Source organism: Oncorhynchus mykiss, chromosome 10 (genome assembly GCF_057628025.1).
Source record: "Oncorhynchus mykiss isolate SJ-2025 chromosome 10, ASM5762802v1, whole genome shotgun sequence".
Taxonomy (NCBI): Eukaryota; Metazoa; Chordata; class Actinopteri; order Salmoniformes; family Salmonidae; genus Oncorhynchus; species Oncorhynchus mykiss.
Window position 1 is genome coordinate 48,725,392 of NC_143031.1, and position 23,588 is coordinate 48,748,979.

Consider the following 23,588-nt stretch of genomic DNA (forward strand, 5'->3'; position numbering starts at 1 on the left):
ACTTAGCACATCCCACGGTCAGTACTTTGACATGGTTCTCTCTCCAACTATTATCTAACAAACCTGGAGATTTTGCTCTCTCTATTCCAATATTTGTTATAATTTTTTATTTCACCTTTATTTAACCAGTTAGGCTAGTTGAGAACAAGTTCTTATTTACAACTGCGACCTGGCCAAGATAAAGCATAGCAGTGTGAACAGACAACAACACAGAGTTACACATGGAGTAAACAATAAACAAGTCAATAACACAGTAGAAAAAAAAATAGAAAAAATAAAAAAAAGAGTCTATATACATTGTGTGCAAAAGGCATGAGGAGGTAGGCGAATAATTACAATTTAGCAGATTAACACTGGAGTGATAAATGATCAGATGGTCATGTGCAGGTAGAGATACTGGTGTGCAAAAGAGCAGAAAAGTAAATAAATAAAAACAGTATGGGGATGAGGTAGGTAAATTGGGTGGGCTATTTACCGATGGACTATGTACAGCTGCAGCGATCGGTTTTGCTGCTCAGATAGCAGATGTTTCAAGTTGGTGAGGATGATGTTGATGTGGATTCACTGTCAATGTCTTCATTTTCACTGTTAATCTATACATTTTCAGACGATGCAAGTCAGAGCAACAATCTTTTGTATCCTTTCAGCTTCTTGTGGATAGCAAAGCAGAGACCTATCTGGTGCTAAAGAAGTAGCAGAAGCTACTACAGTAGTGTGTTTAAGGTTGAACCGTCATGCTGACAATGAGTCTGTAGATGCTACAAAGTCAGTCTTGGTGTTATTTGAAACCTTACCGTCTGCTTTGAAATATGAGTAGTGTTAAGAATACAATTTCTTTACATTAATTTATAGATAATAAAACATATCAAGTAAATATCTCAAAAGTACCCTTTTTGGTTTTGCTAATTTTTAAACATTGTTTTAAACAATATACTCTACAAGTACATCACATTTCCAGAGTGGGCTCTCTGCTACTTTTGAAGTTATTTTTCATTTTATGAGCACCACCAACAGAGTGAATCAGAAAATGGGTTCAAAGGGAACTTCCTCTGCTGGTGGTTGATTAATTACCTATAATGCCAAATGATATGTATAACATGGGTCATATCTTCAAATGTACCAGAGAGCCCACTCTGGAAATTGTATGGACTAATAGAGTATATTGTTAAACACATGTCTAAAAATGAACAACATCAACAATTTTACTTTTGAGATATTTACATTGATATGGTTAATTATCCCTAAATGTATGTAAAAAATAAATTGTATTATTAATATAAACACTTCTCATATTTCAGAGCACACGGTAAGGTTTCAAATGTCACCAAGACTGGCTTCATCTACAGACTCATCATTGTAGTGTCTTAAAGAAGGTCCGGGTAAAGCCAAAATGTCACACATTTTCCAAATTTAATTAATTATTTATCCATTTATTTAAAGGACCTTTCTATGTATTTTATTTCAGGAAGATCCAAAACATCATACATATCTTTGGGCCATCCTGGCTCGGAATAACCCATGAGTCCAAATCACTTGAGTGTTTCTTTTTCTTTTGGCCCCTAATATGAAAAGTTCAATCAAAGTAGATCTTGCGTCAGCAGAATCATGCATTTAACACAAAAAAGCAAAAATATAAACAGCTACCACATATTGTGTTCCTAAATGTAGCTGTAAATCCCCACTGGGCACAGACGCCTTCTATTCCACATTGGTTCAACGTCATTTCATTGAAATGACATGGAAACAACGTTGATTCAACCAGTGTGTGCCCAGTGGGACTTCACATAGCTTAATCTTTGGTGGAGCAGTGGCAGGGGAAAGAGAGATTTACGTGTTAAGAACTGGGATTATGAGTTGTGGCATGCAGCTTCCACTCATTATTCAGAATTAGTCATAAATATTCATAATAGCCCCAGGACCAGAAACAATGTAGCCATAGGGAATAAAAATATCCACACGGTGACTTAGAGGATGTAATTCATGACCCGTGTTGTGACATGTTTGGATGTTTTGTCATACTAATAAATAACACAATCATTTTGGGAAGTTTTTAGGTCTCCATGCACAGACTTTTATACCAGGTTTGATTATTTAAAAAATCAAATCAAATTTTGTGGGTCTCCTACATATTTTGCAGATGCTATTGCAGATATTAATGCAGGTGCAGTGAAATGCTTATGTTTCTAGCTCCAACAGTGTAGTAATATCTAACAATACAATACACACAAATCCTAAAAATGTAAATCAATAAATATTATAGCAAGCATGTCAGAGTCTGGAACAGAAGCACATACAGGGGGTCGGCTGGTGGTGACTCAATTTGTAACAGTCTGATAGCCTGGTGAAGCTGTTTTTCAGTCTCTTGGTCCCAGCTTTGATGGACCTGTACTGACTCATACCCCAGACTAATTCTGTAGACCAGCCTACATGTCAATTGACAAAATTTCGCTACACTCGCATTAACATCTGCTAACCATGTGTATGTGACCAATAACATTTCATTTGAATTGGCTATCTATCATCTTGCATTCCAGTCATTGATTGTCGTGAAAGTACTGAACTGGTGGAGGTGATTTATTTATCGTATTGTTTTCACTTAATCCTATGTCCAAATATTGGGTGCAGATGAAGCAGAGATGCCAAGGAAAGGTCACTAGGCTACATATGCACTGTGGACAAAGTCTGATTTATTCAACTGAGGGTACACTAGGATATTAACTCTCACCATTGTCTGTGCTGTGTTTATTTTCTAGAAAACAATGAGGTTGACAGTTTTGAGGAGTCATTGAACCTTCTACAATGCATGCTTGAAGAAATAGTGCTTGATTTCAATAATGAACATACAACCAAAATACTTAATGCTGTTAACTTTGTCATCTGCATACATGCAAATATACAGGTCTGTGTGTGACGCCCAGGGAATCATCATTGGCAATGAGTTTGGGGACTAGACGAGGCATAATGTGATCCTTGTTTGCTGTACTGGTGGGTTCAATAGTCAAATAAAATCTGCTCTATTTCCATTGTGACGGGTTTCTAGCCAGAATCCTTAGGGAAATAAAGGAATAATCCATCAACGATAAACTGATCAGTATTAGCATCTGGGATCCGCTCTCAATGTCTGTTGTGGCAGGAAGTTGTTGGAATTCGGTTAAAATCCGATGATAACAACAGCGGATCTGTCGAAATCCATCAAACGAAGTAATAACGACTTGTTTTATTTTATTAATATGATGTCAACAGTATGTGCTTGCACAGGAAGCTCTGTGCTTACTATTGCTTTCAAGGTTTATGAGTGTGTGGCTGATGCTACCGCGTTAGTTAACTTAGCTTTAGTTAGCTGTCCAGCCACCTATCTAACGTTAGTTAGCTAACGACGTTAGATAAATAGCTAGCTAGGTTCCATGCCGGTTGATGTCAGTCAGTATTTAGCTAGAAGCTAACCACAACAGCCAGTCGAACACAATAAATTAAAACAGACGGAGCTAACTAGCCAACGTTAGCTAGCTCACGTCTCACCCCCAGATGTAGCTAGTTTAGCGAATGTAGTTACGTGGAGGATTCCTTTGAACTCTCTGATTTTGGACCCTGACCTTATGCTGTGTGTATTCCGTTAGGATTCTCGATGGATAACACCGGATATTGCAACGAGAGCAGCACAAGTGACGAGGACATGGTGGAGATAGCAGGGGCGACGTTAGACTTCTCTAATACAGAGGATGAACCACCCTTGGACCGAGACAAATGTTGTGGTAAGACCAACGCCTGTCTGTGTTGTATTGATTTTACACACACATCTTTTGTGCCAAAACAAGTCATGGGTATTGCAAATGTGTTATTTTATTTGTATTATTTCACACCAGAATGTGTGACACTTTTAAATCCTCACGTCTCTCCCTTCTCGTCCAGGGGATAACCCAGGTATGGAGGAGGTGAACGGGGTGCCTAAGCTGATGGACTTGCTGGATGATCCGGTGCCAGGGGTGGGCACCTATGAGGACTTTAACACCATAGACTGGGTGCGGGAGAAGTCCAAAGACCGCGACCGCCACAGAGAGGTGATCTACAACTATTTACTGCCTTGTTCTTTTAACTCTTACAGTGCCTTGCGAAAGTATTCGGCCCCCTTGAACTTTGCGACCTTTTGCCACATTTCAGGCTTCAAACATAAATATATAAAACTGAATTTTTTTGTGAAGAATCAACAACAAGTGGGACACAATCATGAAGTGGAACGACATTTATTGGATATTTCACACTTTTTTAACAAATCAAAAACTGAAAAATTGGGCGTGCAAAATTATTCAGCCCCCTTAAGTTAATACTTTGTAGCGCCACATTTTGCTGTGATTACAGCTGTAAGTCGCTTGGGGTATGTCTCTATCAGTTTTGCACATCGAGAGACTGAAATTTTTTCCCATTCCTCCTTGCAAAACCGCTCGAGTTCAGTGAGGTTGGATGGAGAGCATTTGTGAACAGCAGTTTTCAGTTCTTTCCACAGATTCTCGATTGGATTCAGGTCTGGACTTTGACTTGGCCATTCTAACACCTGGATATGTTTATTTTTGAACCATTCCATTGTAGATTTTGCTTTATGTTTTGGATCATTGTCTTGTTGGAAGACAAATCTCCGTCCCAGTCTCAGGTCTTTTGCAGACTCCATCAGGTTTTCTTCCAGAATGGTCCTGTATTTGGCTCCATCCATCTTCCCATCAATTTTAACCATCTTCCCTGTCCCTGCTGAAGAAAAGCAGGCCCAAACCATGATGCTGCCACCACCATGTTTGACAGTGGGGATGGTGTGTTCAGTGTGATGAGCTGTGTTGCTTTTACGGCAAACATAACGTTTTGCATTGTTGCCAAAAAGTTCAATTTTGGTTTCATCTGACCAGAGCACCTTCTTCCACATGTTTGGTGTGTCTCCCAGGTGGCTTGTGGCAAACTTTAAATGACACTTTTTATGGATATCTTTAAGAAATGGCTTTCTTCTTGCCACTCTTCCATAAAGGCCAGATTTGTGCAATATACGACTGATTGTTGTCCTATGGACAGAGTCTCCCACCTCAGCTGTAGATCTCTGCAGTTCATCCAGAGTGATCATGGGCCTCTTGGCTGCATCTCTGATCAGTCTTCTCCTTGTATGAGCTGAAAGTTTAGAGGGACGGCCAGGTCTTGGTAGATTTGCAGTGGTCTGATACTCCTTCCATTTCAATATTATCGCTTGCACAGTGCTCCTTGGGATGTTTAAAGCTTGGGAAATCTTTTTGTATCCAAATCCGGCTTTAAACTTCTTCACAACAGTATCTCGGACCTGCCTGGTGTGTTCCTTGTTCTTCATGATGCTCTCTGCGCTTTTGACGGACCTCTGAGACTATCACAGTGCAGGTGCATTTATACGGAGACTTGATTACACACAGGTGGATTGTATTTATCATCATTAGTCATTTAGGTCAACATTGGATCATTCAGAGATCCTCACTGAACTTCTGGAGAGAGTTTGCTGCACTGAAAGTAAAGGGGCTGAATAATTTTGCACGCCCAATTTTTCAGTTTTTGATTTGTTAAAAAAGTGTGAAATATCCAATAAATGTTGTTCCACTTCATGATTGTGTCCCGCTTGTTGTTGATTCTTCACAAAAAAATACAGTTTTATATCTTTATGTTTGAAGCCTGAAATGTGGCAAAAGGTCGCAAAGTTCAAGGGGGCCGAATACTTTCGCAAGGCACTGTAACTAGGGTTGTTGCAGTGACCGTATTACAGCCACACCGGCGGTCATGAAGGCAGTCAAATTCCACGGTCATGGTAATTAGACTTCTTCATGCTCTGATGCTGCTCATGGTCATTCATAGCCTACCAAACTTGGTAATTCGTAGCCTAACTACCTGGTACTCAGCACTCTATTGTCCCTCTAATCACACTGACATGAATGCAAATGTATTTGAAAATCTAATCAAACACTCCATGAGAGTCCATGAGCTCATGTTGCGCAACATTTCAATAGACTATGCAATTGCGTGAGAAAAGAGAAAGTGATGGCCTCTACTAAAAAGAGGAGGATCAGCTTTCTATAGACTAGGCCTACTATATTTATTTCTCAACTTTCCTAATATTAAGAACTTTGCTTATATTTACTACAGGGGTATAGCTTACCTGGCTGACATGAAAACAAACCACAGGGAAAAGCGTCCTCCATTCGCTATTTAAGTGCATAGATTAAATTTTTTCACGCTGCCCCTGTTTCGAAGCAGGTGCATTCTAAATCATGTTCCATTCTAAATCGGAAACAAATTTCACAAATATATTCTTTATTATATGTAAATAATGTTAAATCAAGACTAGTCTAATGGGTGATAATATTAGCCTATCACTTGTGAATGATGCCCAGAATAAGAAACAATGCCTTTTTTGTGTGACTTTTTCGAAACATAGGTGCAAATCTCATGTAGCCTAGCCCGTAGGCCTATATGTTTTAATAAGGTTTGTATCACAACTAAAGTGGCCAAATAACTTCTTAAAATTAAGCACATTAATCCACTTTACAAGGGGTGTAGAGCCTAACTAGCATATTTTTTTATTTAACCGGGTAGGCTAGTTGAAAACAAGTTCTCCTTTACAACTGCGACCTGGCCAAGATAAAAGCACAGCAGTTCGACACATACAACAACACAGAGTTACACATGGAATAAAAAATAAAATAAAAAAACATACAGGGAAAAACGATGTTTACACGGGACAGGAGGGTACAAGACAAAAACACACATCCGACTGCTTGGATCAACATTGGTAACATTGATAATCAACATATATAAGCAGCGTGAGTTTCAAGTTTGGGGAAGATAATTTTCACCATAAAAATGCACCTTTATAATAAAAGCATTACATGCATAATTGCATTTGCGGTCACTTTTGATAATGGTGTTTTCCGCTAATGGAACGTTCGCACTTATAGCCTACTACCATGTGCGCATTGCTGCGCTTATAGTGTGAAGAAATAGCCTAATAGTTTATCAACATTTTAAGATAAACGTTCTGATCTGTTTAATTTGGGATCTATCGCATCCCACAACTGTCCCAGTCTATGTTTGGAATATTTATTTCTAGAACAGAATAGAATAGGTCAACCTTTGCACTATTGGGGATAGTGCTTTTGCTGTTCGTTGGGCTTCCTCATCTTGTTGGCTGATGAAAAGTAAATGTGGACAGTTCTTCCAATATCTTCAATATGCCACTTGGAATTGGATAAGGACGCGTGCAGTTGCATCCCCGATGTGTCTGTCTTCACTTGTAGCCTGTGAGAAAGACCTGATCATGTGATAGAGCTCGCAGCACTCAGGAAGAAGGGCACTACGGCCACAGGCTGCGAATGGCATGGATTCTTTTAGGGTGAATTAAGGACACACAAAGGGGATGCTGCTGTGAAATTCTAGGCATTATCAAGTGCTTGTCAAATTGTGACTGATGTAGTGTGCAGCCTGCGCAAAAAAAACAAAGCAGAGCTCATGCCTTTCAAGCAACCTTTTTTCAAATCATCATTAGTCACATTATGTCGTACAATGTATTCAAAATCCAAACATATCCCAACGTTTGTAGAACAACCAAAGTTACATTAATAACTCTAAATTAAGCATATAGGAATACTTATTTCTTAACGCTCAGCACAGACTAGCTGCATGTGCATACTCCCTCAAATCGTTTGGAGAAAATATTCTTTCCATTTTATTCAGCTTTGTTCAATTGTATTCTTCATACTCTAGGTAAAAAGAGCCAGCATAATGAGCAAAGTTAATAGCTAACGCCATTTTTGTTAATTTCCAAATAAAACCAGAAGGGGGCAGCAGACCTTCAGGGTGTGTATCTGCTATAGCTAGTAGGAGAGGGCTTCTGCATGGGGGATGTTTGTATAAAGACTTTGAACATCCATAGTTATACTTATATCATTACATTCAACTTGGACATTTTCAAGGGTCTTTAGCACATCAGTGGTGTCGATATTGAATGCTGGGAGGGAAGGAACCAACTTTTAAATGAAAAAAAAAATGGACAAATTGGGATAGGGGTTCTGTGAGACGATCGTTACCAGAGACTTTAGGCCTCAGAGGAGGATCTGGTAGTTTCTTGTGAATCTTAGGTAGGCCATAGTAAGCTGAACATACTGGGTGAGGGGTGATGAGGAAATCCCTCTCCTTTTCAGTAATCCAACCTTGGTCTAAAGCACTGTTATTAATGTATGCATCAATTTCACTCTTTAAAAAAATAGGTTCATCAGCTTTAATAGTGCAGTTATATTGTGGCTTCTAACAATGTAATTGTCTGCATAATGTCTTATCACCCATTTATATATTTTTGTATATATATATATATATATATATATATATATATATATATATATATATATATAATATTAACATTTTAAAAAATATATATTTTCCTTATTATTTTCCCCTAACCCTAGCACCCCTCCCCTAATTGGAGTAAACTAATGGACAACAACACTTTTAATTCCAGCTCATGCATACTATATACATTTTACCAACTTATCAATTGACTATGACTTCCCAAATCACCCAGCAGTGCTATTTTAAGAGTTAGCTCCAAGTAAATGCAATTTTTCAGCCCTTCCTGAACCTGTGACCAAAATCAAGCTACATTATGGGGAGTACCAAAACAAGTAATCTAATGATTGTCTCTTCGCAGCAAAATCTGCAGAGCTGGGATGGTTGTATCCCCCATTTATATAACATTCTATTGGTTGCAAGAATTTTGTATAATAATTTAAAATGGAAAATAAGTTTTGAATCCAGCGTTGGTTTATGAACTGATACACAAAACGTGCCATGGAATCGGTACATCAAATATCTACCAACTATTTTGCGACCAGTAAATTGTTTGGTCCTTAACCTCTTAAATGTAACGTAAAAATGTAGATTTCTGCCAAAATAGACGAGTAACTGCCATTCATGTGTAATTACATGATTCTGACATGTCAAAACTTGGTATATTTGGAAAGAAAACATCTGGGAGATTATGAGGAAACAATCAGAAGATAGGAGTTACATAGTTCAGAATACACAAGATCAAGCACACACAAAATAACCATTTTTATATATATATATATATATATATATATATATATATTGAAAGTAATCTTTCATTGACAAGCTATAAGTGAATTATTGATTCCCACAGCTGGAAACGCATCAGATGGCTTCCACAAGATGTGAACAACATCAGGGAAAAAATTGTATTGATAGACATACAGTTGAAGTCGGAAGTTTACATACACTTAGGTTGGAGTCATTAAAATGTGTTTTTCAACCACTCCACACATTTCTTGTTAACAAACTATAGTTTTGGCAAGTCGGTTAGGACATCTACTTTGTGCATGATACAAGTCATTTTTCCAACAATAGTTTACAGACAGATTATTTCACTTATAATTCACTGGATCACATTTCCAGTTGGTCAGAAGTTTACATGAAGTTGACTGTGCCTTTAAACAGCTTGGAAAATTCCAGAAAATGATGTCATGGCTTTTTAAGCTTCTGATAGGCTAATTGACATAATTTGAGTCAATTGGAGGTGTACCTGTGGGTGTATTTCAAGGCCTACCTTCAAACTCACTGCTTCTTTGCTTGACATCATGGGAAAATCAAAAGAAATCAGCCAAGACCTCAGAAAAAAAATAGTTGACCTCCACAAGTCTGGCAAGTAAACTTCCCACTTCAACTGTAACAACTACAAATGGGCAGATGTTTTAGTTAGTGGTGTCAGGTGTGGTCACAGGACGTTTTTCAAGTGTCCCTAAACCTCTCTAAAGTGGCATATGTCTCTAAATTAGATAATTCCAGTGCTATTACATATTTGCAATCCCTAAATTCTATTTGTTCAGTATAAAAACACAATTTCTACCATATCAACCTCACTCAAACATTGTGCTGGTGTCAATATGATTTGATTGATTTGATTTGATGGGGTATCCAGGGTACGTTCAAGTGTCCTTTCAACCTGTCCAAAGATTTTGAATGTGGTAATTGCACTGTTTTTGTACACTGGATGTGCCTAAAAGTTATTGTTCACTATAAAAACTCAATTTCTACAACACCAACCTCTCTCAAACATTGTGTGGGTGTCGGGAGATATACAGGGGATATACAAGTGTTTTGTCAACCTCTAGAAAGTAGCTGAACGTTTAGCCTAGGCATATCCAATGTATTGGTCCCACATACAAATGAACTGTTTACAAAAACAATACAAAAGCAACAGATATACATAAAAAGTCTTATCAAACTCAAACTTGGTTAGACATGTGTCCTTCACACAAAAAAGGTGCAAAAATAGAAATGAGCTGATCTATTTAAAATGGCATTCTTGTTCGTTTTACATCCCAGGTAAAGATTAGGTTTCACTTTCACCGTAGCTTGTGCATGTTGTGATAGTCTTTGAAGCAGTCCCTCACTGCCAGGAAACGCAAAGGGAACTGGCATTTCAGACAGAAAATCTGGCATTTCACCCTTCCCCCCCCGTCTGGCATTTCACCCCCCCCTCCTGTGTTTTGTGCGATGCTTGCGGTTCTTCCTTTTGTCTTTTGGCATGTGTGTTGGGTAGTGGCGCTCAGCTGCAGACTGTGAATGTGTTGTCTTTCGTTTTGTAGATTTCTTAACCATTTGTAATAGTGATGCACTGATTTTAGCGGCCTTTTAAGCATTCTAGTACAGTTAAATAGTTAACACACACATGGACACAGTGGTCTAAGGCACTGCATCTTAGTGCAAGAGGCATCACTACAGAATCCAGGCTGTATCACATCTGGTCGTGATTGGGAGTCCCATAGGGTGGCGCACAATTGGCCTAGCGTCGTCCGGGTTTGGCCGTCATTGTTAATAAGAATTTGTTCATAACTGACTTGCCTAGTTAAATAAAGGTAAAATAAAAATAAATTAGTTCACCCACGACAGAGAACGGTCGATTGTTAAGGGCAATTAATTCCATTATCTTGGCGTTAATGGCCTTCACCTTTGAGTTGTCTCGCTGAAATGTTCTTACTCTTTCAACTGCTCAGTCCACACAGCAGACATTGTGGGCTATATTAGGAATGCTGTGCTGCACGTGAAGCGCAGCATTTGACATGGCTATATAGGTGGCTGGATTATATAGGTATGCACATCGCGGTTAAACTAGACATCGGGCCGATGCCGATGTTGGCATTTTTAGCTAATATCGGCCGATTCAGAAATGTTCACCGATTTTATATCATGCATCCCTAATTTGTAACGTATTCAGCTGGCGCTGCTCGTAACTGGTCTATAGAGTGGTAGCCATTTAAATTGCCAACCATTTCAACATGTAGCTAGCTATAGACCAGAGAGCATGGAGCTGCCGAGATTTTCTTCTTCTCTGTTGAAAGTTTCCGAGTGTCTAACTATTTTGTACCTTCCAGCTCACGCTGTCGGTCCCGCTGGTCTGATACAGTGGGGAGAACAAGTATTTGATACACTGCCGATTTTGCAGGTTTTCCTACTTACAAAGCATGTAGAGGTCTGTAATTTGTATCATAGGTACACTTCAACTGTGAGAGACGGAATCTAAAAACAAAAATCCAGAAAATCACATTGTATGATTTTTAAGTAATTATTTAGCATTTTATTGCATGACACAAGTATTTGATCACCTACCAACCAGTAAGAATTCCGGCTCTCACAGACCTGTTAGTTTTTCTTTAAGAATCCCTCCTGTTCTCCACTCATTACCTGTATTAACTGCACCTGTTTGAACTCCTGTCCAAACTCCTGCACCTGTTTGACACCTGTCCACACACTCAATCAAACAGACTCCAACCTCTCCACAATGGCCAAGACCAGAGAGCTGTGTAAGGACATCAGGATTAAATTGTAGACCTGCACAAGGCTGGGATGGGCTACAGGACAATCGGCAAGCCACTTGGTGAGAAGGCAACATCTGTTTTTCGCAATTATTAGAAAATGGAAGAAGTTCAAGATGACGGTCAATCACCCTCGGTCTGGGGCTCCATGCAAGATCTCACCTCGTGGGGCATCAATGATCATGAGGAAGGTGAGGGATCAGCCCAGAACTACACGGCAGGACCTGGTCAATGACCTGAAGAGAGCTGGGACCACAGTCTCAAAGAAAACCATTAGTAACACACTACGCCGTCATGGATTAAAATCCTGCAGCTCACACAAGGTCCCCCTGCTCAAGCCAGCGCATGTCCAGGCCTGTCTGAAGTTTGCCAATGACCATCTGGATGATCCAGAGGAGGAAATCACTGCTGCAGTGTGTGCAAACCTGGTCAAGAACTACAGGAAACGTATGACCTCTGTAATTGCAAACAAAGGTTTCTGTACCAAATATTAAGTTCTGCTTTTCTGATGTATCAAATACTTATGTCATGCAATAAAATGCAAATTAATTACTTAGAAATCATACAATGTGATTTTCTGGATTTTTGGGTTCCGTCTCTCACAGTTGAAGTGTACCTATGATAAAAATGACAGACCTCTACATGCTTTGTAAGTAGGAAAACCTGCAAAATCGGCAGTGTATCAAATACTTGTTCTCCCCACTGTATGTTAATTCTTCACAAGGGGTTTTATGCACTCTGGAAAAAGGGGCGTTCCATGACGTTTGGCATAATGTCTGTGGTCACGTGGGCGTGCTCACTGACAGGTTAAGACATCATATGAAAAACAATTATCTCATTTAGAAGGCTGACATCATATTACATCTTCTTTTAATTTAATTTAATCATTTTAAGTTCCACAACATTAGATGTGAATCTGATCACTGGGGAATATACACATTCAGAGGTAGTTATGTTGTTCCACTGTACTTAGTTACATCACAAATTAGTAATGAATTCGACATTATTGTTCTTTAAGTACCCACGGACCCTTCCAACTATTTGGATTACAGAAATATTGTTTCATTATTCAAACTTTTGATGTTACCGTACTGCAACGTTTCTCTGTGGTAACACAGTGATTTAACTTCCATTTCTGAAAGAGTGGGAGAGAGAGTTTTCCTGCAGGTATTTACAACTGTCATAAAACTGTGGGGGTCCTGAGCTCTCTGGAGCAGGTTTCATCAAGAATCTCTCTGTAAGGAGGCCCACAAACCTGACTCAGTTAAACCAGCTCTGTCAGGAGGAATGGGCCAAAATTCACCCAACTTATTGTGGGAAGCTTGTGGAAGGCTACCCGAAATGTTTGAACCAAGTTAACCAATTTAAAGGCAATGCTACCAAATACTAATTGAGTGTATGTAAACTTCTGACCCACTGGGAATGTGATGAAAGAAATAAAAGCTGAAATAAATAATTCTCTCTACTATTATTCTGAAATGTCACATTCTTAAAATAAAGTGGTGATCCTAACTGACCTAGACAGGGAATTTTTACTCTGATTAAATGTCAGGAATTGTGAAAAACTGAGTTTAAATGTAATTGGCTAAGGTGTATGTAAACTTCCGACTTCAACTGTATATACAGCAACACCTCCCCCATAAGCATTTCTGTCTCTTCTATAGATGTTATATCCTTTTATTGCTACTGCTGTATCATCAAATTAATTATCTAAGTGAGTCTCAGAAATGGCTAATATATTGATATTATCTGATTATCTGATTTTATTTACCTTATTTCTAAGGCTACATATAGTAATATGGGCTATTTTCAGCCCTTTCCTGGGTGGATTATCAGAGATAGACATAATACAGAAAAGAGCAAACTAAACAAGCTGATATAAGTGGGTGTGTGTGCGCTGCAGGGTTGAAGCTATGAACATGTAGGCTTGGCTCTCTCATCCCTTCTAGGCTTTTGGGACAATGAGCCTGTCATAGCAGATGTAAGTAATGTCCCCACTCACTCTGGCAGCTTTCATGACTGGGATAAGTTCTTTCCTCTTCTGGCGCAGAGCTTCAGGATAGTCCTCGTTAAGGAAGATGTACCTTCTGATCATGTTCTTGGCTCTTTCTAGAACAGCTACCTTGTCCTTGAACCTCAGGAACTTGACCACTTTCGGCCTGGGCCAGTGTCACCTGGGCCAGTGGTGGGTTTCCGGTGGGCATGCTCCACCTCAATTTTCCTGTGATCCGTCTTTAGATTCTCCGAGATCATTTCCCTCACTTTGTCCTCCGACTCCGTCCAGATCTCATGTGGAGATTCCACAATTCCGTCCACAACAATGTTGTTCTGCCTTGATTTTCCCTCGAGAGTCTGATTTCTCTGTCATTGTCATCATGGATTCACATACAGAACTGATGTTCTCTCGCAATGGCTTACAGATTGCTGTCATCTTCCCGTTCTCATGTTTAAACTCATCGAGCTGACCCTGGGAGACCCTGAAAATTGTTCTTCAGGTCCTGAACCTCTCTGGTCAGGTCTTCTATTATTTTATTAGTTGACTCCATCAGTATTTGGCCAAAAACCTGAAGCAATTTTGTTGGTAGAACTCCTTTCTGTTCATTTTAAATATCCTTCACCTGTGATAGACATCACTATCCTCAGTGGTACTCCTGCTGGCTTTGGTCTTTGTCATGGTAGCAACGTAGGTTAAGCTGTCACTCCTCGCAGTTCCAGACAGGGCAGGTCACAGGGTAGATTGAACACAACAACAAACAGCAGGGATCTAGCCAGTCACAAGCCCAGGAAAGTCCGCAGCCCCAGCCACAATGGCTAACCGCGTTACAGGCTGCGTTCAAGCCCTCAAGAAAACCCTGCTAGCTTGATAGGCAGCTAGCTAGCTAGCAACTGGGCTACTTTCTACGCCAAGCAGCTCCTCAGACCCGGCCTTGGTCAGCAGGATCACAGGACAGATAGTAATGGTTTCAGCAACTGATGCCAACCGTGTCACGGGATCCAAACTCAAAAGGTAGCTAGCTATTAACCAAACTTTTTCAATAGATTTTCAAAACTTTCCAAAACATCAAATAGAGCTCTCCCTCGTTCTGCGTTCAACAGGAAGTGACGTGAGCACTCTGTAGTAGGGCTCCCGAGTGGCGCAGTAGTCTAAGGCACTGCATCACAGTGCTAGCTTTGCCACTAGAGATTCTGGGTTCGAGTCCAGGCTGTGTCGCGACCTGGAGACCCATGGGGCGGCACACAATTGGCCCAGCGTTGTCCAGGTTTGGGCAGGGTTTGGCCGGCAGGAATGTCCTTGTCCTATCACACACTAGCGGTTCCTGTGGTGGGCAGGGCGCAGTGCACGCTGACACGGTCGCCAGGTGCACGCTGACATGGTCACCAGCGTTTCCTCCGACACATTGGTGCAGCTGGCTTCCGGGTTAAGTGGGCATTGTGTCAAGAAGCGGTGCGGCTTGGTTGGGTTGTGTTTCGTAGGACGCACGGCTCTCGACCTTCGCCTCTCCCGAGGCCGCGATGAGACAAGACTGTAACTACCAATTGGATACCACGAAATTGGGGAGCAAAAAGGGTTAAAAAAAATCGCTCTGTAGTAGCACTCTGTCACATTATCTCTATCTCTGCTTTAGTCTTTGCAATGACAAGCAACATGAGAATCTAGAGAGCATTTGTTCAAAATATTGTCCTGTCTCTGCATTAAATGACTGTCTTCTAAGACAAAAGCAGGGAGAATTGTTAATTCTAGGCCCCTGAGAGATACTCCAATAGAATGCCATAATTGTCCAGTCTCTTTCTTTATTCTTCCAATTCTCTGTTTAATTTGTCAATGTCAGTATTGGGTTCGATTGGCTCGACGAGATCTTGGAAGAGTGAATGTGATCAATGGAAAAAGGGTATACCGAATCGCACTTCAGCCCAGCTGAATATTTACGTCTTTCTCTGTAGATTACCAGTAAAAGCAAAGAGTCCACATGGGCGCTGGTGAAGAGTGTCAGTGATGCCTTCTCTGGATGGCTGCTCATGCTGCTGATCGGACTCATGTCAGGTCAGTCTAAACGGATACAGATGTTTATCATTAGACTTTTTCATTTGATCCCTTCTACTAAACCCCTCACAGCAACACCCTAGAAACCATTGGTAGTGTTAGTAATTTTACCTTGTGGTCTATACCAGGTGCTTTGGCAGGTGGGATCGACATATCAGCCCACTGGATGACAGACCTCAAGGAAGGGGTTTGTCTGAACGGGTTCTGGTTCAACCATGAGCACTGCTGTTGGACCTCCAACGAGACCACGTTCCAGGAGAGGGACAAGTGTCCCCAGTGGAAAAGCTGGGCCGAGCTCATCATTGGCACGACAGAGGTGGGTTAAAATTGTACTACTCGAGCCATTGTTTTTGTTTTACGTGATTTATTTTGGTCAGTCTTATTGTGACATTTCTCTCTGCAGGGTCCCTTTGCGTACATTACGAACTACCTAATGTACGTGTGCTGGGCTCTACTATTCGCCTTCCTGGCTGTGACACTGGTCAGGGCCTTCGCCCCCTATGCCTGTGGCTCTGGAATCCCAGAGGTACGACTACTTTATGCCTCTTGCCTTGTTTGATATGTCTTTTGAAAGAGGACAAATGATGTGGTTCATTTACCCGTGATATTTCTTTTCTCTCCCAGATCAAAACCATATTGAGTGGGTTCATCATCCGAGGGTACCTGGGGAAGTGGACCCTGATCATCAAGACCATCACCCTGGTCCTGGCTGTGTCGTCGGGGCTCAGCCTGGGGAAGGAGGGGCCCCTGGTCCACGTGGCCTGCTGCTGTGGCAACATCCTATGCCACCTGTTCACCAAGTACCGTAAGAACGAGGCCAAGCGCAGAGAGGTGAGGAACAATAGCAGTGGGCTATTCACAAACATTTGCACATTTTATAAGGATGGACAGGTTAACCTTTGACAGTCTTTTTCATGGAGCTGACACAAATTCCAAAAACTAGGAACACTGATGTTGTTTTGCATTGACACCGTGTCAAAAGAATTTGAGAGAGCCTCAAGTCAGACTCGGTGTGGGAAACCCCCATGAAATTATAAATAGCCTGTAGATGGTCTTGTGGGTTTACGATTTCAATAAACATATACCCCAAGGTGATGCTTGTTCTCCCCTGCCACAGCGAGCTAGTATGAATGGAAGTGCAGTGCCAGCAATTATCGTTCTCAATTCTGTTAGCACTGCGCCTGAGATATTTGCCGTTGATTCACTGCATTATATGAGCTGTTATTCAGCTTTGTTGTCGTGCTGTGTTATAAAGGCTTAGTGGAAGGACACACTGATCTCCACCTTCTCCTTGGTTGTTTGTGTCAGGTTCTGTCTGCTGCTGCTGCCGTTGGTGTGTCTGTGGCTTTCGGTGCCCCCATAGGAGGAGTGCTCTTCAGTCTGGAAGAGGTGAGAAGCGCCTTGGCTTCTTCTTCTTATGCAAATCTATGTGTTTTCTGATTCAAGTTGAACTACTCTTCAAGTTAAATTGAACATTGAATTCAAATGTTGACATTTGTCTATGGTAACTGTCCTGCTCCTCATGATCCTGCCAGGTGAGCTACTACTTCCCTCTGAAGACCCTGTGGCGGTCGTTCTTCGCGGCCCTGGTGGCAGCCTTCACCCTGCGCTCCATCAACCCGTTTGGCAACAGCCGCCTGGTGCTGTTCTACGTGGAGTTCCACACCCCCTGGCACCTCCTGGAGCTCGTACCCTTCGTCCTCCTTGGCATCTTTGGCGGCATCTGGGGTGCCTTCTTCATCCGAGCTAACATCGCGTGGTGCCGGCGGCGTAAGACCACGTGGCTGGGCCACTACCCGGTCCTGGAGGTGCTGGTTGTCACCGCGATCACGGCGGTGGTGGCTTTCCCTAACAGCTACACCCGCACCAGCACCAGCGAGCTCATCTCTGAGCTCTTCAATGACTGTGGCCTGCTGGACTCCTCCAAGCTGTGTAACTATGACAACGCCAACGTCACCAAGAGCAGCAACGAGCTGCCAGACCGTCCTGCTGGAGATGACGTCTACACGGCCATGTGGCAGCTGTCCCTGGCCCTTGTCTTTAAGATGCTCATCACCGTGGTTACCTTCGGCATGAAGGTACGAGAGGACCACGTTCCTTCTACCGTCGCCTGTCTGTATGGCACATCTGTCCAGAGATGTCACCGCTTACTTGTATGATTTCAATGCGAGCTCTTCCATGGGATTTGAGTCTTTTCTATAAATCATGTCTTTCCGCTCCTCCAGGTTCCTTCCGGGCTGTTCATTCCTAGTATGGCGGTGGGGGCGATTGCAGGCAGGCTGCTGGGTATAGGCATGGAGCAGCTGGCCTACTACCACCATGACTGGGCGATCTTCAGGGGCTGGTGTTCTCCTGGTGCTGACTGTATCACCCCAGGCCTCTACGCCATGGTGGGGGCTGCTGCTTGCTTAGGTAAGGCCTGCTGATTGCTTAGGTAAGGCCTGCTGATTGCTTAGGCAAGGCCTGCTGATTGCTTAGGCAAGGCCTGATGATTGCTTAGGCAAGGCCTGCTGATTGCTTAGGCAAGGCCTGCTGATTGCTTAGGCAAGGGCTGCAAGAGTGCTGTATGTTGGCATCTTGCATGTCTACGAGTGTTTTCTTCACTTGGTTTTGTCTTTACTCTGAACTCCTTTGTTCCTGGTTAAATATCGACATTAGGCATAGCCTCGAGACTTCTGCCTCCAGCCCTCTCTCTGTGCCCACAGGTGGGGTGACCCGCATGACCGTATCCCTGGTGGTCATCATGTTCGAGCTGACCGGAGGGCTGGAGTACATCGTGCCCCTGATGGCCGCGGCCATGACCAGCAAGTGGGTGGCAGACGCCATCGGGCGCGAGGGCATCTACGAGGCGCACATCCGCCTCAACGGTTACCCCTTCCTGGAGGCCAAGGAGGAGTTTAGCCATAAGACCCTGGCCATGGACGTGATGCGGCCGCGTCGCAGTGACCCGCCGCTCTCCGTACTGACCCAGGACGGCATGACGGTAGAGGACGTGGAGACCATGATCACAGAGACCACCTACAGCGGTTTCCCCGTGGTGGTCTCCCATGAGTCCCAGCGCCTGGTGGGCTTCGTGCTGCGCAGGGACCTCACCATCTCCATAGGTATGGATGATGGGTCATCGTCTTGTGTCGTGCTAGGTGCTGGCTTTTGACCAACATGTTCAATGTCATCATAACTGAGTGTGGTTACATGGACACAATAAGGCAATTATCGTGGATAGTCAGGTGAATATGATGGTTTGATTCAAACGTTTACATGCTTTGCAAGAAGCATTGTCTTGTTTACACGGACACATTCTGAAATCAGGCTACCTGGTGGCACTCTGATCAATGCCGAAAATCACCAAATCAAAATAAACTTTTGTTTCCACAGCGGGCTTGTTTTTTTTGGAACGCATATTTGAGTCGGGGCATACAAACTTTGTATGTTCAAACTATTTCTAAGATGCGTACATTCAGTTGTTCTGAGCTCAACTTCACTCGCACTAGAGAGGGAGGCTCGCTCAGCTGTTGCTAGCACATCCGTAGATCAAATATACCGCTGGAACGCTGATTAAGGTGTTTAACATGTCCTAATATTTCAAAAGATTTCAAAAAATAAAAAAAACGGGTGTTTTAATTTTAAGATAAGCGGAGTAAGGCGTTAGCGTGACTAATGTAATCTGCCTTCTGCCGTAATCAGTTGAATATCTAATTATGACTAATTATTATGTAAACGTTCTCAATGTCATTAGCAGTGTATTTAACACCTTTTTATTTGTCTCTGCCACTCCTCTGTAAAAACCCTCTCTCCCCTCTCAGATAATGCCAGACAGCGTCAGGATGGGATAGTGAGCACCTCGAGGATCTTCTTCACGGAGTACACGCCCCCTCAGCCCCCCAGCAGCCCCCCTCCTCTGAAGCTTCGGGGCATCATGGACCTTAGTCCCTTCACTGTCACAGACCACACCGCCATGGACATTGTGGTGGACATCTTCAGGAAGCTGGGCCTGCGCCAATGCCTCATCACACACAATGGGTAAAGCTCCTGCTACTGAGAACTAGCTATGTAGCTAGGAACCACTAGTTCTATACACTGCCGTTCTAAAGTTTGGGGTCACTTAGAAACGTCCTTGTTTTTGAAAGAAAAGCACATTTTTTGTCCATTTTTAAAATAACATCAAATTGATCAGAAATACAGTGGAGACATTGTTAATGTTGTAAATGACTGTTGTAGCTGGAAACGTCTGATTTTTAATGGAAAATCTATAGGCGTACTGAGGCCCATTATCAGCAACCTTTGTTCTTTGTTCCAATGTCACATTGTGTTAGATAATCCAAGTTTATCATTTTAAAAGACTAATTGATCATTATAAAACCCTTTTGCAATTATGTTAGCACAGCTGAAAACTGTTGTCCTGATTTAAAGAAGCAATAAAACTGGACTTCTTTAGACTAGTTGAGTATCTGGAGCATCAGCATTTGTGGGTTTGATTACAGGCTCAAAATGGCCAGAAACAAATAACTTTCTTCTGAAACTCTTCAGTCTATTCTTGTTCTGAGAAATGAAGGCTATTGCATGCGAGAAATTACAAAAAAACTGAATATCTCGTAAAACGCTATGTACTACTCATTACCCATTATGCTGATAATGGGCCTCTGTACGCCTATGTAGATATTCCATTAAAAATCAGCCGTTTCCAACTACAATAGTCATTTACAACTTTAACAATGTCTACACTGTTTTTCTGATCAATTTGATGTTATTTTAATGGTACAATTTTTTTTGTGCTTTTCTTCAAAAAACAAGGACATTTCTAAGTGACCCCAGACTTTTGAATGGTAGTGTACATTCATGAGTAGAACTGAACAGAAACCCCAAGACAGACCAAAAAAGTGACAGAACTTACTTATGTAAAAGAGTTTCAATATGGTAAGAAGTCCAGACCTCTGACATGTTGTCCCTGTCTATCTTGCAGTCGGTTGCTGGGGATTATCACAAAGAAGGACATTCTGAAGCACGTGGCCCAGATAGCCAACCGGGACCCAGACTCGATCCTCTTCAACTGATGCTTCAGTACCAGCTGCAGAACCTTTGGCCAGACACCACTGTGGAACCACAGCTTTTACCCAGGCCGGTCTCCAGGCCAACTCCATTGCACTATGTTCATGTCTAACTAGTGGATTTCCTCCCACTTATGAAAGCATTGCAGTGACAACTGACCGCTTCATTAGAACTATAGAGGCAGAGAATTCATTGCACTTCAACAGCAAGCTGGCTTTCCAGGATTGACCCAAACGATGAACTGGATTTAGGAGAAAGTCTATGGCTTAATTAAATGACCGTCGGTAACGGGGAGAACATTTTTCCCCCTTGGCCGTGAAGGCAGGAGTGGTCTTCCTCGTCAGCTGTTCAAGTATAGCATGTGTCTCCTAGAGCTACCAAGGATCCTAAAGGAGCTGAGACCAAGTCTGGAATCCTGAGGGACAAGCCAAACCACTGCCATTTGAAAACTTAACCCCCATACAATCACTAAGCTAGGAGTGGAAATAATCAGCTTCAACCTATCAATCACAGTTGAAAGTGTGAAGTTACTGTCTGCCTGACATATTTATGTCGGTGTTCAAGTCTTTTTCCCGGGTGTAATAGCTAAACACTTTAGCTCCAAAGAAATGTATGTTTCTTTGGCATTGTCTTTTTTGTTGTTGTCATGTAATGGGTGGTGGTTTTGACACAGACCAGGAGATGACAGACACACTATTACAGACTAAAATAACCTTCCTCGGAAACATGCGTGCTGTGGTTATCCTCTTTGACCACAGGGAGGCACTACTGTGCGCTAACCAGCACTAACCGGTTCAGTCTCTCCAGAATTCTGCTATCGATTCTTCTTTTTTTGTCAATTTGGCATATTATGCGATGGCTTGCACATTTGACCAATCACCTCAACAATTTCCACGTGAAACAGTCTAATTATTGCGTTAAACTGACCCATCACCGCAGGGCAAACGGTGAATCTCAGCCAATCACTGCACATTTACCGCGTAATGTGGTTCAATCAAGCCACTCGTCAACAAAATGCTTCCCTCATCAGCACATGCAAAATGTCAGAATTGCCGCAGCGAAGGCAAGGTTTTTGTCCTGCAAATATCACCAAAAAGCCCGGTGCAATCCAGGAGGGACTGATTACTAAACTTTATCAACTGATCAGTAACACTCAAAAGTGCAACCGTGAAAATATGCATTACTCATTTTGAAGACGCACCCCTATATTTCTGAGCTTCATGACCTTTTCAGTGACTAGTATTTATTGCACCCATATACTTGCATCACAAGTACACCGATCACTTTATCCAGCACACTACACAATCATCAAGTCAGTGATGATCAGTCTTAACAGGCAGTCTGAGGTCATGGACAAGATCAGTGTTGGTATATTATGGAGTGATCGAGAGGAGGAAGAGGTCTCCAGTATGTCACATCTCATATCGTCTTCCTGTTATCTCCTCGTCTGTCCATGGTCTGAGAGGGGCACACGTGTCCAGTGTTCTTGTTGCGCTCACTTCCTTGTCTTCTTGCTAAAGCCCCAGGCAAGGGCTGGCGGATCTAGAGAGAGGACTGGCCTGTCAACACTAGTGAAGAACTCTGGATCTCTTTCTCCCTCTTAACTCATCCTCTTACTGTCTCACGAGACCCTCGTGTCGTAAGACGTCAAAGTCCACACTAAGAATGAGCGACTGAAGTGTAGCGTACGCTCTTAAACGCGAACCGAGCTGAGGAACCTGCCCTGCGAGGAACGCTCAAATCTCACTTTTACCTTGAGCAGGTTGATGGTGGCCATTCTTAAGCTATGTTTATGGATTCGTTGACACCCTGTTTTATCCATAAGTGTGTCTCCATTGTTGTATTACTTGTATACTGTAGTTAATTTTAACTGTAGGGTCTCATATTTCATTTTGAATGCACTTTATTTACAAATAAAGTACTTATCAGGTTTTTTGTTGTTGGGGGGGGGGTGGGGGGTGTAGCTAGAGTTACATTATTAAACTGTGTGTCTGTTTGTATTAGTATTTATCCTCTCTGCAATGGTTTTGTATCCCTACCATCTGCAATGGTTTTGTATCCCTACCATCTGCAATGGTTTTGTATCACTACCATCTCATGTAAAGGTGCACCTGAGATTCAAAAATGTGAAAGATGAATAATTTATTCCCCCTGTCATTTCAGCTTTGCTATGAATTAAAACCATGTTAACTTTCACATGAATAGATTATGTGCTCTTTGTGCCCAGTTACTCACCAACAAGTACAGTACACGAGTTTGGAGTCATTCTCACTCCCAACATCATGAACCCGTTAAGTCTGTCCCTGAGGGTCTAACCAGAGTATGACTCACTGCTGTCGGTGAACGGCCTGGGTGGCCTTCCATGCCCATCATGAGAAAGTGAAGATGTCTTGACAGTAAATCCTGTTTATTGTTTCAAACAATAGTCAGATACATAGTCAAAGAAAAGTCACTTTTTTTTACATTGCCGTCAATAACACATTTTAGGATATGAGTCTACGTAGTGCTTAACAGGAAGTTCAAACTTGGCTCAGACTACACTTATTAGTGATCTACTCTCCAGCTTGGGATTCTTTGTATGACTAAAGAATAGTACAACTATGGTTAACCGCGGTAATCCG

General features: G+C 42.1%; 1 protein-coding gene across 2 annotated transcripts; it reads left to right on the plus strand.

Annotated features, from left to right (window-relative positions):
* The first annotated feature begins 2,879 nt into the window (after positions 1-2,879).
* On the plus strand, positions 2,880-23,163 carry LOC110534157 (H(+)/Cl(-) exchange transporter 5). Of its 2 annotated transcripts, none has more exons than XM_090186980.1 (13): positions 2,880-2,985; positions 3,618-3,752; positions 3,910-4,058; positions 15,822-15,921; positions 16,050-16,237; positions 16,325-16,447; positions 16,546-16,752; positions 17,230-17,310; positions 17,457-17,999; positions 18,147-18,333; positions 18,627-19,025; positions 19,725-19,941; positions 20,882-23,163. In XM_090186980.1, exons 2-13 carry the CDS (start codon positions 3,626-3,628, stop codon positions 20,970-20,972), a joined length of 2,412 nt encoding a protein of 803 aa, XP_090043106.1. In that variant the 5' UTR covers positions 2,880-2,985; positions 3,618-3,625; the 3' UTR covers positions 20,973-23,163. The 2 variants fall into 2 exon arrangements, with proteins under 2 accessions (XP_090043106.1, XP_021474538.3); XM_021618863.3 differs by having other exon boundaries at positions 2,972-3,201.
* Positions 23,164-23,588: the final 425 nt, after the last annotated feature.

Coding starts and splice junctions, on each gene's coding strand:
- LOC110534157 (XM_021618863.3), top strand. CDS start 3,162: ATGATAACAACAGCGGATCTGTCGAAATCCATCAAACGAA. Junction 4,059..15,821: donor ACCGCGACCGCCACAGAGAG/GTGATCTACAAC, acceptor CTTTCTCTGTAG/ATTACCAGTAAAAGCAAAGA. Junction 18,334..18,626: donor GGGGGCTGCTGCTTGCTTAG/GTAAGGCCTGCT, acceptor CTGTGCCCACAG/GTGGGGTGACCCGCATGACC.